Source organism: Plasmodium gallinaceum (genome assembly GCF_900005855.1).
Source record: "Plasmodium gallinaceum strain 8A genome assembly, contig: PGAL8A_v1_130, whole genome shotgun sequence".
NCBI classification, from domain to species: Eukaryota; Apicomplexa; class Aconoidasida; order Haemosporida; family Plasmodiidae; genus Plasmodium; species Plasmodium gallinaceum.
In genome coordinates this window covers 273,885-289,033 of record NW_021628289.1, presented here as the reverse complement: position 1 = coordinate 289,033, position 15,149 = coordinate 273,885, and the positions used below count along the sequence as shown (strand labels likewise).

Here is a 15,149-nt window from a genome sequence, read left to right as displayed (position 1 = left end):
TAAAAATAAAATGCTTCCTATATATGAAAATGATCCAAAAATTAAAAAAAACGAGAATAAAAACGAAGTTAATATAGTTTATAACAAAAATTTAAAGAATATTTTTGAAAACAGTTATTCTAAAAATGCAAAAAGAAAAGTTAAAAAATTAAATGAAAGAAGAGGAAAATTAAAAATTATTAAGTATTTAAAATTATATATAAATAAAACAACAAAGCAGCGTATAATAATAAACTTTGTTGTCTTATTGTTATTTCTATTAATAATATATATTTCTTACAAAAGCACTGATAATTTAAAAACTGTTCTTTTAATTACCTTGACACTTTATAGTTTATATTTTTTATTATATTCCTTATATATTCTGAGTACAATATTAAATGATGAATATGAAACATATAATACTATAAAAAAGGATGATATGATAAGTAATATCTTTATTGAAAATGAGTTAAGTATTATAAATAATAGTAAAAGTAAAATAACAAATTCAAAATTAAGCAATAGACAAAATAACAACATCAATAATGGTTATAATTTGAATAATGATCGATTGAAAGATAATACTTTTCAAAATACTGAAAATGAGTATGTAAACACATCATTACCTTCTTTTCAAGTTCATAATTTTCATTATGAACGTAGTACAAAAAATAATAATAACATTAATGAAATAGAATTATCAACTAAAAATTATACAAAAGGAACTAATGAAATGGCATTACCATTTTATAAAGAAGAAAAAACAAACACACACAAAGGAGAAGTGTCTAATAAAGTATTAAATGACACAAATATGGTAAATAATAACTGGAACAATTTATTAGAAAATAATCAAAAAGCTAATATAAATTTGATGAATAACCAACATGATGATAATGAAACATTAAATAATGAGATGGCTACTAGTGAAGGATATGAAATAGCTTCTTTTGAAAGTATAGCAAAGCCAATTAAAGAAGGCTCTGAGGGATTTTTTGCAGTTCAATACAATTCTATATTAAAAATATCCATAATATTTACTGTATTTATATTATTATTATATGTAATACGTGGAGATTATACAAAATTTCCTGAAGAAAATAAAATTTCGGATGACTTAAATGATAGCTCTATTATTATATCTCCACTTTCCTATGGTATTATAACAGCTATATCTTTTTTATTAGGTGCTATTTGCAGTTCTATAGCAGGGTATAATGGAATTTATGTAGCAGTTAGAGCTAATATAAAAGTAGCTAAAGCTGCTACATATTCATATAATAAAGCATTGGTTACATGTTTTAGAAGTGGAGCAGTAAGTGCAATTGTAAATGTTGCATTAGCTATTTTTGGAATTTGTTCATTATTGTTATTAGTAAATTTCATGTATCCAACTTTATCTTTTTCTAAATACCCATTACTAATTGTTGGGTATGGTTTTGGAGCTTCTTTAGTTGCTATGTTATATCAATTAGCTGGAGGAATTTATACCAAAGCAGCTGATATAGGTGCAGATTTAGTTGGAAAAATTGAAAAACATATACCAGAAGATGATGCAAGAAATCCTGCAGTTATAGCTGATTTAGTAGGAGACAATGTAGGAGATTGTGCTGGTCAATGTGCGGATTTATTTGAGTCTATATCAGCCGAAATAATTGCATCTATGATTTTAGGAGGTACTTTATCAGAACAAGGTGTTATTTCCGAAAATAATGCAAGTTATTTTGTTTTATTTCCATTATTCGTGCATTCAATGGATTTATTAATTTCAACCATTGGAGTATACTTAGTATACGTTAACAATGGCTCATATCAAGCCAATCAGCAATATACAAAAAAAAAAAAAGAAAAAAAAGAGGAAAATTATTTTAACAATATTAATTCAAGTATATATTTAGAATCTACTGTAACATTAAATAGTACTAATAAAGAAAGAGATATGATAAATGAAAATTATGGTCATAATATTACATCGGAAAATTTAGAAAATCCTTTAAAAGCTATGTTAAAAGCTTACTTTTTTACGTGTCTTCTTGGAGTTACAGGATTTTCTTTTTTATGTAAAATGCTTTTTTCTAGTGATAAACAAGGTTATGAATGGATATATTTTTCTTTATGTGGAGTAATTGGAATGATTTGCTCCTATTTATTTGTTATTCTAACTAGATATTATACAGATTATTCTTATCCCAAAGTAAAAAAAATAGCTCATGCATCTTTGAGTGGTCCTGCTACCAATATAATCGCAGGTTTATATGTTGGATTAGAATCAACTTTTTTTCCTATAATAGTTATATCTATTTCTCTACTACTATCATATTATTTAGGATTAAAAAGCAATATAACGTCTGATAATAGTATAATAAATGGGTTGTATGGTACATCTGTTGCAACTATGGGTATGTTATCAACTGCCGTTTTTATTTTAAGTATGTCTAATTTTGGCCCAATTGCTGATAACGCAGGAGGTATAGTAGAAATGTCCAAACAACCAGAATGTGTTCGTGTTATTACAGATAAATTAGATGCTGTTGGAAATGTAACTAAAGCTAATACAAAAGGATTTAGTGTAGGTTCCGCTGCTTTGGCATGTTTTCTTCTTTTTTCTGCTTTCCTTAGTGAAGTATCAACTCATTCAAAGATTCCTTTTTCAACAGTTGACATTGCAATACCAGAAGTTTTCATTGGTGGTATTTTAGGATCAGTTGTTGTGTTTTTGTTTGCTGGTTGGTCATTAGATGCAGTAGGTAAAACTGCCGAAGAGGTTTTAAAAGAAGTTAGAAGACAATTCAATGATCATCCAGGCATTTTAACTTATCAAGAAAAACCAGATTATCATAAATGTGTAGCAATAATTAGTAGGAGAGCATTAATAGAAACAATTAAGCCTGGACTATTAGGAATTTTTTCTCCTTTAATTGTTGGCTTAGTATTTAAATATTTAGGTATTTTACAAAATAACCAATTGCTAGGTGCACAGGTTATTGCCTCTTTTATCATGTTTTCTACCTCCACCGGTATACTTATGGCTCTTTTTTTGAACAATGCTGGTGGAGCATGGGATAATGCTAAAAAATATATTGAATCAGGTTTTTATGGAGGAAAAAATAGTCCAGCACATGTATCAAGTGTTATTGGAGATACTGTTGGTGATCCATGCAAGGACACAGCTGGACCATCAATACATGTTCTTATCAAACTTATATCAACCATTACTATGGTAAAAATAAATACACACAAGAAAAAATGTATATATATGTAAATCTTTATAAAAATATGTATACATATAACAAAATAAATATATATATATATATATTAAATAAGAATAAGCATTGCTTCATAAAAAAGAATATAATAAACTTAATAAATTTTTTTTTTTTTTTTTTTTTTTTGCAAAAATCTTTATTATTACATATATATTCCTCAATAATTATACAACACAATTTTTTTATTTTTTTAGGTAATAACACCCATATTAGCGTCTACTACAGGAAAGTAGTATTGACGCCTAATATCATATGCGCATTAATTATATAATACTCCTTTTCATTTTTTAAATTTAAGTAAAAATTTTTTTTAGTATTACTAGAATTTTGTTTACTTTCTTTACATATAACTATCCCCATATAAATTTTTAAAATATTAAATTTTTTTAATATTTAAAAAAATATAATATATTAAATTACATTTATAATATACATACAATAATATATACATTGAAATTTACTTTTAAACATCATTAATATATTTATTTATTTAATTTTGTTTATATATATATATATATATATATACTTATATGTGTTATTTTTTTTTTAATAATTGTAATCTTATAATAAAATATAAAACAAAATCATGATTGTTTAACATTATGGTTTCCTTTTATTTTAATGGTCATTATGAAAATAGAATTTTTTTTTTTTTTTTTCTTGTAGATCTATTATAATAATTAATAGGAAAATAATTAAATTTTTAGCTAATAATAAATGTTTTTGTAAAAATAATAACATTTATTATGTCTTTTAAATAATTTTTTTTTCTAAATAAGTTTTATATTTACACATTATTCTATTAATGACAAATAATTAAATAATCTATTTATTTTTATGATAATATATATTATTTTGAAGAAAATGAATATTAAATATATCATTTTGGAATTATCTTTAGCATTCCTTTTATTCTTATATATTTATTTTAAATATTAAAGTAATATTGATTATTGATATATTACATGAAAAATATTATCTAATATCAATATTTATTTTAAGATGTCCTAAGTATTTCTGAAATACCAAAAAAGTATATTTTTCATAATTTATGTTGATTCTAAATAAATTAAACTCCTAAAATATAAAAATAAAATTTTACATTTTTCTTTTATTCTTTGAATTACATAGTTGTAAGGTTTCAAAAAAATATATAATTTTGTATCTTTAAATATTAATATAAAACATATATATATTTTGTTACACTATCATGTTAAGTAAGTATCACTCCACATAATAAAATTATGATATATATACACATGATTCAATAAAATTTTTACTGAATTTTCATATCGGTTTTTGGTAAGAATTGTTGTTTTTTTCATTTTAGCCAGTTAGTCTATGCTTTTCTCTTAAGTTTATGTGAAGTGAAAGTGTAAATTACCGATTTCAAATAAAATAAAATATTTCCAAAATTTTTTTTTATTAATTTTTTAAATTTTTAAATGATAAATGAAACAAATAATCTTCCTTTATATAGTCAACTTTGAAATTATTTGTAACAATAATTGTAAAAAGAACAAAAATAAAAAATAAAAATAAAGGAAAAAATATGATAAGATAAAAAAAAAAAAATTAAAATAAAATATATTAAAAAAAAAAGTTCAATGAAAAATCTTCATTCATTTTTGTGTATTTTAAAATTTCAAATATTTAAAAATTTATTAAATTTTTTACCTAAATACAAAAATTTCTCTGAATTTTTTTAATTTACATGCACATTTTACAGCACACATCAATAAAGAAGTTGCATTTGGTTTTTTTTAAAGAATTACTATACAATTCAACTATAAGAATAAATAAAATACTTAAATAATATGAGAAAATACATTTTTAATAATTATAATTTAGATCACGAATCTTTTTTTTTTTTTTTCATTTAATTTGAGCACTCTAGTACTCAAATAATTTTTTTTTTTTTTTGGGGGCATTTGTTGCATTGTAGAAAGAATTATATATATGCATTTATATATTTATATATATATATATAAATTTTTTTTTATCAACCATACTTTTCAAATTAAAAATTTTTAATTATCTTAATGAAATACAACGTAATTTTTTTTACATGTAATTTTTATATTTTTTTTTTATCTTTCCTTATGTTCTCATTTAAAATTTGGCTATTTAAAAGCAAAACTGAAAATTTTTTTTTTACTTATTTGAACAATTTTTATTCTCTAATTTAAATCAATTAAACCTTATAAGATATAATTTTTTTTCAAACCTCAAATAATTTTAAATTTTAATCACGTTATACACATACAACAATTTCTTTTATATTACATCTCGTAAGAAAAAAAAATTTTTCTAAAAAAAGAAAAACATGGCAAATTCAAATAAAGATAAAAATATACGCTTAGAGAGGCACAGTGCAGGAAAGACACCTGCTTATGGTGATTCAAGTGTTCGTGCAGGAACAGGAAAATTTAATTGGGGTATATTTTTATTAAAAAAAAAAAATATTAAAAATATAAATAAATGATTTATCCACTTCAATTTTATTTTTTATTTATTATTCTGAAAAAAAGAATAAACATTGTACAAAACTAGAATATTTTTTTATATTATTATTTTTTTTTTTTTTTTTTTTTTTTTTTTTTTTTTATAGGTAATACGACAGATATATCATTAACCGAACAAAAGCCAATAGATCAAAAAGATCCAATGTATGATAGTGACAATGAAAAAAATAATAGAGAAGAAAAAAAGTAGATGTATTAATTAAAATAATTCAAAAAAATATTATTTCTTTTTTTTTTCTTTTTTTTTGTATTTATGTAAGTATAATTATAATTAATTTTTTAAAAGTATGTTATATACTAATGAAGCCATAACTTTTTTTAAAAATAAATAGTACCTAAACATAAATGAATAACAGTGTAAATTCTTTTTTTATTATTTTTCCTTGTATTTTTAAGTTTAATAAAAAAAAAAATTTATGATGATATAAATTTATTTATTTTTTTTTTTTTTAAAGTTAACAAGAGAAAATGAAACTAAAAAAAAAAAAACTTATCTACAAAAAATGTTATTTTTTTTTTTTTTCATTCCATTATTTATAGTCTATCATCTCTATAAAAAAATTAATAAAATTATTAGAATAAAAGAAATAATTGATAATAATGAAATAAAGTAAAATATATATGTATAACTTCTGAACTGTAAATACTAAAAAAAAAAATAAAAATATATTATCTTATAAAAAATATTAATGTTATTTACTTTTTATAATTAAAATATTGGAATGGATTCATGTTTTTATCTGTAATTCAAGTGTTAATAATTATATTTATTTTTATTATCCAATAGGATGATGAAAATTTTGTTTCTTTTTTTTACCTTTTTTTATTATTAAAATATAGAGCTATCACTTGTTTCATCATTGTAATTAGATGAGTTGTCCTTAGAATTCTCAATTACGTCTTTAAATATTACAGAGCTGGCACAACTTTTGCTAACCGGTATTATAATATTTAAAAGATGATACTTTTCCAGATAATGAGATTTCGCTTTTGATGATTCAAAATAAAAAGGAAAACGAATATTAAAATTTTTATAAGGGGGATTATATTCTAATGGAAATAAAGGAGACCTGAAAAAATATAATTATATATATATATATATATATTTATTTAAATGAAAAAATTTTAAATTCCTAAAATTATTATATTTATTTATTTTTCTTTTTTTACTTTTTAAAAAATACACTTAAAAATTCATCACATATATATAGATTAACAAATTGAGAGATAACAAATGTACTGTTATTATTTTTTTTATTGTGCTCAGCAAGAAGAAAAAAAGGAAGTTGGATTTGAATAACACATATTGTATTTATTATTTTTTCATATGATAAAAATTCATCATCTAATTCAATATTATATTCATTCAAAAATGATTTGAATATTTGATTTTTTTTTTGTTCCTTTTTTTTTTTGCATTTTAAAAAAGGAGGTTTATAATCAAAACAGTCAATTACATCTTTTAATGGGAACTTACGTATATAAGGTATATAAAATTCATTCATTGTTTTATACTTTTCTTCTATTATATTTTTATTGATGAACCACATATCCCATTCAGGTTTTTTAATTGTTAAATAATTTTCAATTTCCTTATTTTCTCTAATATGATTTTTATCATTCTTCTTATTTTCATCTTCATGTCCTTCTTCTATTATATTAAATTTATGCTGTTGATCATCTTTTATATATTGATCATCTGGATTGCTTCCTACAGTAAAAATAAAATTAATTATTAAATGAATTTAGATAAAAAAAAAAAAATAAATAAATGCTGATACTATAGCACAATGTAATTACTGTATAAATGACGTTTAAAAATATATAAATAATATTACCTTTATATTTATGTTCAGGAAAAAAAAACAAATTTGCACAAGTTTCTGTCTTATATTTATTTTTTACAGCTACCTGAACTAATTCAGCTATAATTTTTTTTAATTCTAAATTTTTTTTGCTTTCTATAACAATTTTTGTATTAAGAACAATATCATATGTTTTGTATTTATTTCCCTTTTTATCTTCTTTATTTTTTTCTTCACCTATACTTAAAGGTATTCTCAATCCTTCTTCATTATTTAAATCGGGAATTTTTTTTAAATGAAATTCAGCAATTAAATTAGATGCACATATATTGAAGTATACTTTTCCACCTTGTTTTTCATAAGTTTTTATGACAAAACCTTTTTGTGGACTAATTTTTATTGTTTTCTTGTTTTGTAGCAAATCATTTAATTTGTCATTTGAGAATTGTATATTTTTATTTTTTTCCTGAAAAAAATATTCATATATATTATTCATTTTCTATCTTTATTATATATTTTAAATAAAGAAAAATAATAAAATGTCCTATTAGGGAAAAAACTTTTCATTTAAGAAATTTTCAAATAATAAAAAAAACAGTATATAGCTAAAAACTTAACAATGCATATATATAATATTCCTATAAATTTAACTTTATTTGTTTCTTTTAGAAAAAAAATAAATTTTAATATTTTTTTTTTTTATTTTTTTATCATCTAAAAGTAAAAAAAAAGACTGAAAGAAAAGTGCAAACAATATATTATAAATAATATTTCTTAATGTATATCTATAAATATTTATAAATTTGAATGTTTGTCATAATTGTTATAAGAATTTTTGTTATAAAAAAAAAACGTTTTTATTATTACAATAGCATACAATAAAAAATTACAGTGAATAATTGAAGTCACTATTGAAAAAAAAAAAAAAAAAAAAAAAAAAAAAAAAAAAAAATATACGTGAATTAGAAAAAATATGTGGATACTAATTTATAATTGCCTTTATAACAGTTATAAAATTTTATATTTTTCATTCCTATTAAAACTTTTAATTTTTTTATTGATAATACTTTCTTTTAACATTTTATATCTATATCTTCATTTTACATTGATTGTTGGCATGATTTCAACGAATCTGCGTAATTTTGGCATAAACTAACATCAGAATGTCTCATTAAGCACTGAAAAAATACAAAAAAAAGTTAATGAATAAAAATAATATTTGATAAAAAAAAAATACGTTATAATAAAAAATAAATACGAAATAATTATATATATATATATATATTTTTTATACTTGATTTAGCTCGTCCATATATGGCTGGCATTTGTATAAATTATTTCTTTCACTACTTATTGCTGCTGACTGATTCATCTGTGAATTATTATTTGTGTGTGAAACTTCTACATGTCTTGGTCCCAAAATAGAATCAACGGCTCTTTGTGCTACTCCGAATCCAACACCTGAAGCCATACCACTAGCTACAGTTCCCATCATATTTGATAAAAAACCTGACTTTCCAGAATTTTGTTGTTGCATTAAATTTCCTGAATAATTTTGTGCGCTAGTGTTATTTCTTCTATTCATATCATTAGAACCAGATCTTTTAACAAAAGATGATCTTGTACCTAAAATACGAAAAAGATTTATATGTTAATTAATTTCAAAAAAATAATAAAACACACTAATAACATTTGAAATATAAAAGTTCCATTCACGGAATATATTTATATAAATAAAAAACTTTAAATGCAATATGAAAACAATTAAATAAATTAAATTATTATAAAAAATTTATATTCTACAAAATATAAATTGTATATATAAATTAAATATATGTTTATCTTTTTCTGTATATATTTTAGAAATTTATTAACGAATCATAAATATATATTAGAAATTTGTAATTTTATATATATTTTTTGCTCATTATAAGTGTTTACTGTATTTAAGCATAAGAATAACAAAATAATATTTACAAAATAATTTTCAATAATTTAAAATATATATAATAACAATATAAATAATATGAATATATATATATATAAATTTAAATTGTATATTTCATTTTTAATCTTACTTAAACTATTTGATCGGCTTCTTGATGAGCGTCCCATGATGTATTAAATAAAATATATATTTTAAAATGTGACAAAAAAAAAAAATTATATTTGAAAATAAATAAAATTAAAATATAAAATGATAATGGAATAAATGTTATTTGTTTTATTTTTTTAAAATTTTTTCAAATTATTTTGAATAAAAATATTTTTTTTTTTTGAAGAAAAAATTGTTCCTTTTTTTTTTTTTTTTTTTTTTTTTTTTTTTTTTTTTTTTTTTATATATATATATATATTATTTTTTTCATTTAATTTTTTATTTATTATTTTTTTTTTTTTTAATATAGAATAAAATATTATTAAAACACTCAAATTTTACAATTATTTTATAGTACATTATTTTTTTAATTTTTTCATAAAATTCCTTAAAATTATTTTAGAAAACATATTTATCTTATAAAAGAAAAAAAAAATTACTCCTAAGATTATATTAAAAAAGATTATATATATTTAAAATGTTGTAGTTCTGTTTATATTATTTTTATAGCATTAAAAACAATTTTATAAAAAATAAATTATAAATTTTTTTATAATTTTATATTATATAGCACTTAATTTTGCTTATTATGAATATTAAAAATAAAGAATTATAAGAGCTATTTTAAAATTATAATAATTTTTTATTGCATTAAAAACACTAAAAAGTTATATCTACTATTTAATCATATAATAAAAGAAAAAAGAATGTGCATTCGTATATGTAAATATTTAGATATAATGAATTAAAAAGTATGTATATTAAAATAAATAAAGCATAATTTAAAATTGTGAATAAAATTTTCAAAATTATTTTGCTTTACATTTTATTTTAAAAATATCTAATAAAATGGAAAATTTAAAATAAGTATTAAAATATTAATTTACAAAATTTTATTTCTGATATCTTCTAATTTTCTTAAAATGTCATCAGGTGTTCTTTCTAAATCTGCTGCAATTTTTCTTTGAGTTTCATAGGATAAACTTGAAAATTGTTCACATAAATCTCCATCAACAACATGCTATAAATTTAATAATAACATATAAATGTGTGTACAAATAGTTTGTATATAAAGTATTTTAAAGACAAAAAACTTTGAAAAAGCATTTAGCATAAAAAAAAACAAATTATTAATAAAAGAAAAAAAAGGCTAAAAAAGATTATTTATATATAAAAAACAAAGCATATTATATTTTGATTTATTTTTTTTTTTTAATTTATTTTTACTTGAACAGGGTGGTAATATGAACGAAAAAATATATGTTCTCTACCACATAAGGGAGGTTTTTCGGTTCTTAAAATTATTTCTAGATGTTGCGTCAATTCCAGCTAAAAAGAAAAAATATTGCAAGTTAGAATTATGATAATAAAAGAAAAAAATTCATAAAAAAAAAAAATAAAATTTTATAATTATCTTTATATAAAATAGAGTTATAATTTATTAAATTGTTTTAAGTTATTTTCCTTAATTTTATTATATACCTCTTCTTTATTATCATAGGGAATAAAAGCCCCAATGGTACCCATAATAGTGGAATATATTATACATTCACTACTAGTAGGAGACAATTTCACTTTTTGCAAAGAAGTGACTATTTCACCAATGTGAAAACTCATGATATGCTCCAACTAAAAAAAAAAAAAAAAGAAAAAAAATTTTTAAATAGAAAAAATATAATTCACAAAAAAAAATTTATTATGTTTCTTTACTTTTCTATTCTTATTAGCGCTATTCATAATTTCTCCACCATACCAACATTTATTTGTTATGCCATATTCTTCCTGTTTAGCTTCTTCAGGTACCTTAAAAAAAAAATAACAAAAAGAAAAAAAAAATGAAAAGCATCTACAATGGATATTCATTTTTTTTTTTTTTTTTGAATCATAACTAATTCTTATTATAAAAATTATTTATTATAATAAATATATTTTTCTCTAAAAATAATTGTAAAGAAGATAATATAAATTAAGATAAACTCGTAATAGTATGTATTATTCATACAACACAATATAATTAGTTAAGTATATATATATTAATAAATTTTTGTAAATACCCGTAATATAAATACAGAATCAAATTTATCAGCAGCAATAATAGTGTGATGATCAAGAATCTCTGAGCATGTAATCCATCTTGGTATAATATCATCAGATACTAATCTTATAGTATTTTGATTTGAATCATAAAAAAAAATTAAAACAGATTCTCTTATATCAGAAGCAAATATGCGATCTCCAGAAACTTTTATCGAAACAATAGCTTCAGGTATATCTTTATATTCACATTTTTTTAGTAATTTTTTTTTACCCAATGCATATATTCTTAATTTGTTACCAATTGAAGCTATAACTCTTCCATTAAAAGGGCAAAAGCAAAAAGGTTGATCTTCTATAGGGGTTATATGTAATAAATTTAGTTTATATTTTATATCATAAGTATAAACTCGTAAAGCTGCTGCAGGGACACTTCTAGACTTCAAAGACATATTTGAAGTAGTTCCTACTATTAAACAATGTAAAGCTTCTAACTCGCAAGCACATACACTTAATGCTGCTTCTTCCATTTCTAGAGAAATTTTATCAACTATTTGTAAATTAATAGGGTTAATAATTTTAATACACGAACCCCATTTACCTGCTCCTGCCTTAAAAGTCCCTATTCTGTCATATAATAATTCTTCCTCATTTTCTTCTTCATTTGTCTCATTTATGATATTTTTATTATTATCTAAGTCATTCTTATTAGAATCATTTGATAAACTCTGTACATTAATAAGGGAAGAATTATCATTTAATATTAATTCACTCTGTTTATTTGAATCAGTTCCATCATCTTCATTGTTCGTATTTTTTTTATTTTCTTTATCCTCAATATCTAATTTAATATCTTTTAATGCTTTTTGTATTTCCTTTTGAGTGTTTTCATCATATGAATTATGATCTGCTTCAATTATTGCTAACATACGTATTTTTTTTTTTCTTTCTACTTCTACTGAAGAATCATGGTCATAAAATAATGAGGGAAATGGCAAAGGCACAATTTTTCGTGGAGTAAAGGTTAAATGTAATATATTTTGACTAAATACTTCTCCCAATCTATAAAATCGGAATATTCGTAGACTATTTCCAGATATTGCTACATATCCATCAGAACATTGTTCTGAATAAAAAGAAGATGCATATTCTAGCATGTCATAATTTAAAGGAGAATACACATATTTTCCTTGATGAACATAACATAAATATGTTTTTTCACATAGAACTAGTAAAGCTGGATTTTTATTTACATTCACATGACATATTTTTACACTTTTAGCTCCTAAATATTTAGAATAGTGATTACTTAAAGTACCAGCTATTGGATCAATAATACTTCTTAGTAAAACTCCAGTATTTAATCCAATATTTAAAAATAAAACATTACGTTCTTTGTCATTTCCTAATTCTTTCATTTCAGATATGCATATATCTTGTGGTGAGGAATTATTTGGTAATAAATGCGTTGAAAGCTGTTTAAAATACTTATCTTTTTCAATAGATAACAGCCTTACAACATTATCTAAACATCCAACAGCTAAAAAATTAGCTCTTAATCTATTTTCTGATATTTGTTGCATAGATAAACACAAAACTTCTACATTTAAATTTTTTCTAAATATTTCTACTAATGTATGTGATTCATCTATTTCAAAATATATTAACTCACCACCACTAAGGGCTATAACAATTTGAGCATTGTTAGAAGAGGCCGCTTTAATTTGTTTATTTTTTGGTGTAACCCATTCTTGAACAATTTTTCCATTAATATGTCTAATTCCTGTATCATATACTTGAATAAATGAATTGTCATAAAGAATATTTATATGAAGAGTTGTAACATTTGTTAATAGTAAGCTATCATATACCTCTTCTACTGTTTCCCCAATTTCTAGTATTAAAGTGCTTCCCTCAAAACTTACTACAATATAACCATCATATTCACTTGTATTGTCTTTTTTAATAGTCCATATAAATTTAGGTTTTCCTGGAAGTTCATTATCTGCTAGTTCTTCAATACTTAATCCATGTTGCAAAATTCGAAGAGAGGATCTAGGACCTCTTCCACATAAGGTATATATTTGCGGAGAATTGGCATTTTTAGCATCAAGAATTTTCATATCTAAAATTGGAGATAATGAATATATTTGATCTACTAAGAATAAATTTTTTAATTTTTGAGTTTTAAAAGCTATAATAGCATTTTTTCCTAAGGGATGATTAGAAGTACACATAAGGTCATTGTTATCATCCCCTATTCCAGAAAACTGATAAAAAAAATGATTCCCAAATTCAGCAGCAACAAATAAAGAACCAGATTTTAATACACATATAGAATTAGCAATAGGAACAGTATCAAAATATTTACACACAATTTCTTTTACAATACCATCTTCATGATCCATTTCAATTTTATATAAATCCCCATATTCTGATTGAGCAAGAATAAAAAAAAACTTTTTAATTCTATGCATAGTCCAACAAACAATGGAAATATTTTTATCTTCACTTATTTCTAATCTTCTAGGATAAGAACAATATATATCTTCATGATCAGCCTTTTTATAAATCAGATAATTTTCGCAACAAACGATAACTCCACTAGGTCCCTGTTGACCACCTGGTATTGGAATAAGTAAATGAGCAGTAATATCAATTGGTAAGGTATATTTTTTGATTACATGGTTTAAACCTAAATCCATTTCCCAAAAACATAACCCTTTTTTAGGGTAATCTAAATCATCTATGTTAGATTGTTTATCTAACATTTCATAATTTTGTTCAATAGATGCAAACATAGGATTTTCAAAACCTACATTTAATCCTACTACGTCATGACAAATAGAGTGAGATTTGTGTGCTTCTAATGGACTACTAATAGTTAAATTTTCTTTATTATCTCTATTTAATATGTATACAAATTTCTGTCTCTCTATTGCACATATCATTAAGGCTCTTCCTTTGGGATCTACTGCTATGTATTCTCCAGGTATTATTCTTCGTATACCACTCTTACCATATGTTTCACAATGTACTCTTATGAAATCACTTTTTTCATTACTATATTCTAATATCACTAACCTTCCTGAATCACTCCCAATCACTATATAATCTTTATTACTACCAGTTAATCTAAAAGTGGATATACATCTAATAATACCAAATATATCCTTTGAAACTATCAAATTCAATTTTCCTTGTTTATCTGCTCTTAACAATTCTAATACTTGTCCTTTTGCTACTATGATTTCATGTGCTCTTGGCCCAGAAAAATTACCATAAACAGCTCTTGTAATAGCCGTAGGCTTTTGCAAAGTTAAATGATACAAGACAGGCATTATGAAAAAATTTATATAATATATGAAATAAAATAAGAGTAATTGAAAAAAAAAAAAAAAAAAAATATGATATAAAACAGCCAAAAAAAAATAGAAGCAAG

At 21.7% G+C, this 15,149-nt stretch overlaps 5 protein-coding genes across 5 annotated transcripts; 2 read left to right on the top strand and 3 right to left on the bottom strand.

Moving 5' to 3' along the window:
* Positions 1–10: 10 nt before the first annotated feature.
* On the top strand, positions 11–3,481 carry VP2 (V-type K+-independent H+-translocating inorganic pyrophosphatase, putative; the record flags this gene model as incomplete). The annotated part of the gene is made up of 2 exons (XM_028673329.1): positions 11–3,202; positions 3,443–3,481. The coding sequence occupies 2 exons, from the start codon at positions 11–13 to the stop codon at positions 3,479–3,481; spliced, it is 3,231 nt and encodes a 1,076-aa protein (XP_028529792.1).
* Positions 3,482–5,574: 2,093 nt separating this feature from the next.
* PGAL8A_00456800 (conserved Plasmodium protein, unknown function) lies at positions 5,575–5,963 on the top strand (the record flags this gene model as incomplete). Its single annotated transcript, XM_028673328.1, has 2 exons — positions 5,575–5,686; positions 5,860–5,963. The coding sequence occupies 2 exons, from the start codon at positions 5,575–5,577 to the stop codon at positions 5,961–5,963; spliced, it is 216 nt and encodes a 71-aa protein (XP_028529791.1).
* Positions 5,964–6,602: 639 nt separating this feature from the next.
* On the bottom strand, positions 6,603–8,074 carry PIH1 (PIH1 domain-containing protein, putative; the record flags this gene model as incomplete). The annotated part of the gene is made up of 3 exons (XM_028673327.1): positions 6,603–6,843; positions 6,944–7,484; positions 7,612–8,074. 3 exons carry the CDS (start codon positions 8,072–8,074, stop codon positions 6,603–6,605), a joined length of 1,245 nt encoding a protein of 414 aa, XP_028529790.1.
* Positions 8,075–8,678: 604 nt separating this feature from the next.
* Positions 8,679–9,693, bottom strand: PGAL8A_00456600 (conserved Plasmodium protein, unknown function; the record flags this gene model as incomplete). The annotated part of the gene is made up of 3 exons (XM_028673326.1): positions 8,679–8,756; positions 8,873–9,204; positions 9,657–9,693. 3 exons carry the CDS (start codon positions 9,691–9,693, stop codon positions 8,679–8,681), a joined length of 447 nt encoding a protein of 148 aa, XP_028529789.1.
* An 863-nt stretch (positions 9,694–10,556) lies between these two features.
* SF3B3 (splicing factor 3B subunit 3, putative) lies at positions 10,557–15,048 on the bottom strand (the record flags this gene model as incomplete). Its single annotated transcript, XM_028673325.1, has 5 exons — positions 10,557–10,694; positions 10,901–11,002; positions 11,156–11,302; positions 11,384–11,476; positions 11,728–15,048. The coding sequence occupies 5 exons, from the start codon at positions 15,046–15,048 to the stop codon at positions 10,557–10,559; spliced, it is 3,801 nt and encodes a 1,266-aa protein (XP_028529788.1).
* Positions 15,049–15,149: the final 101 nt, after the last annotated feature.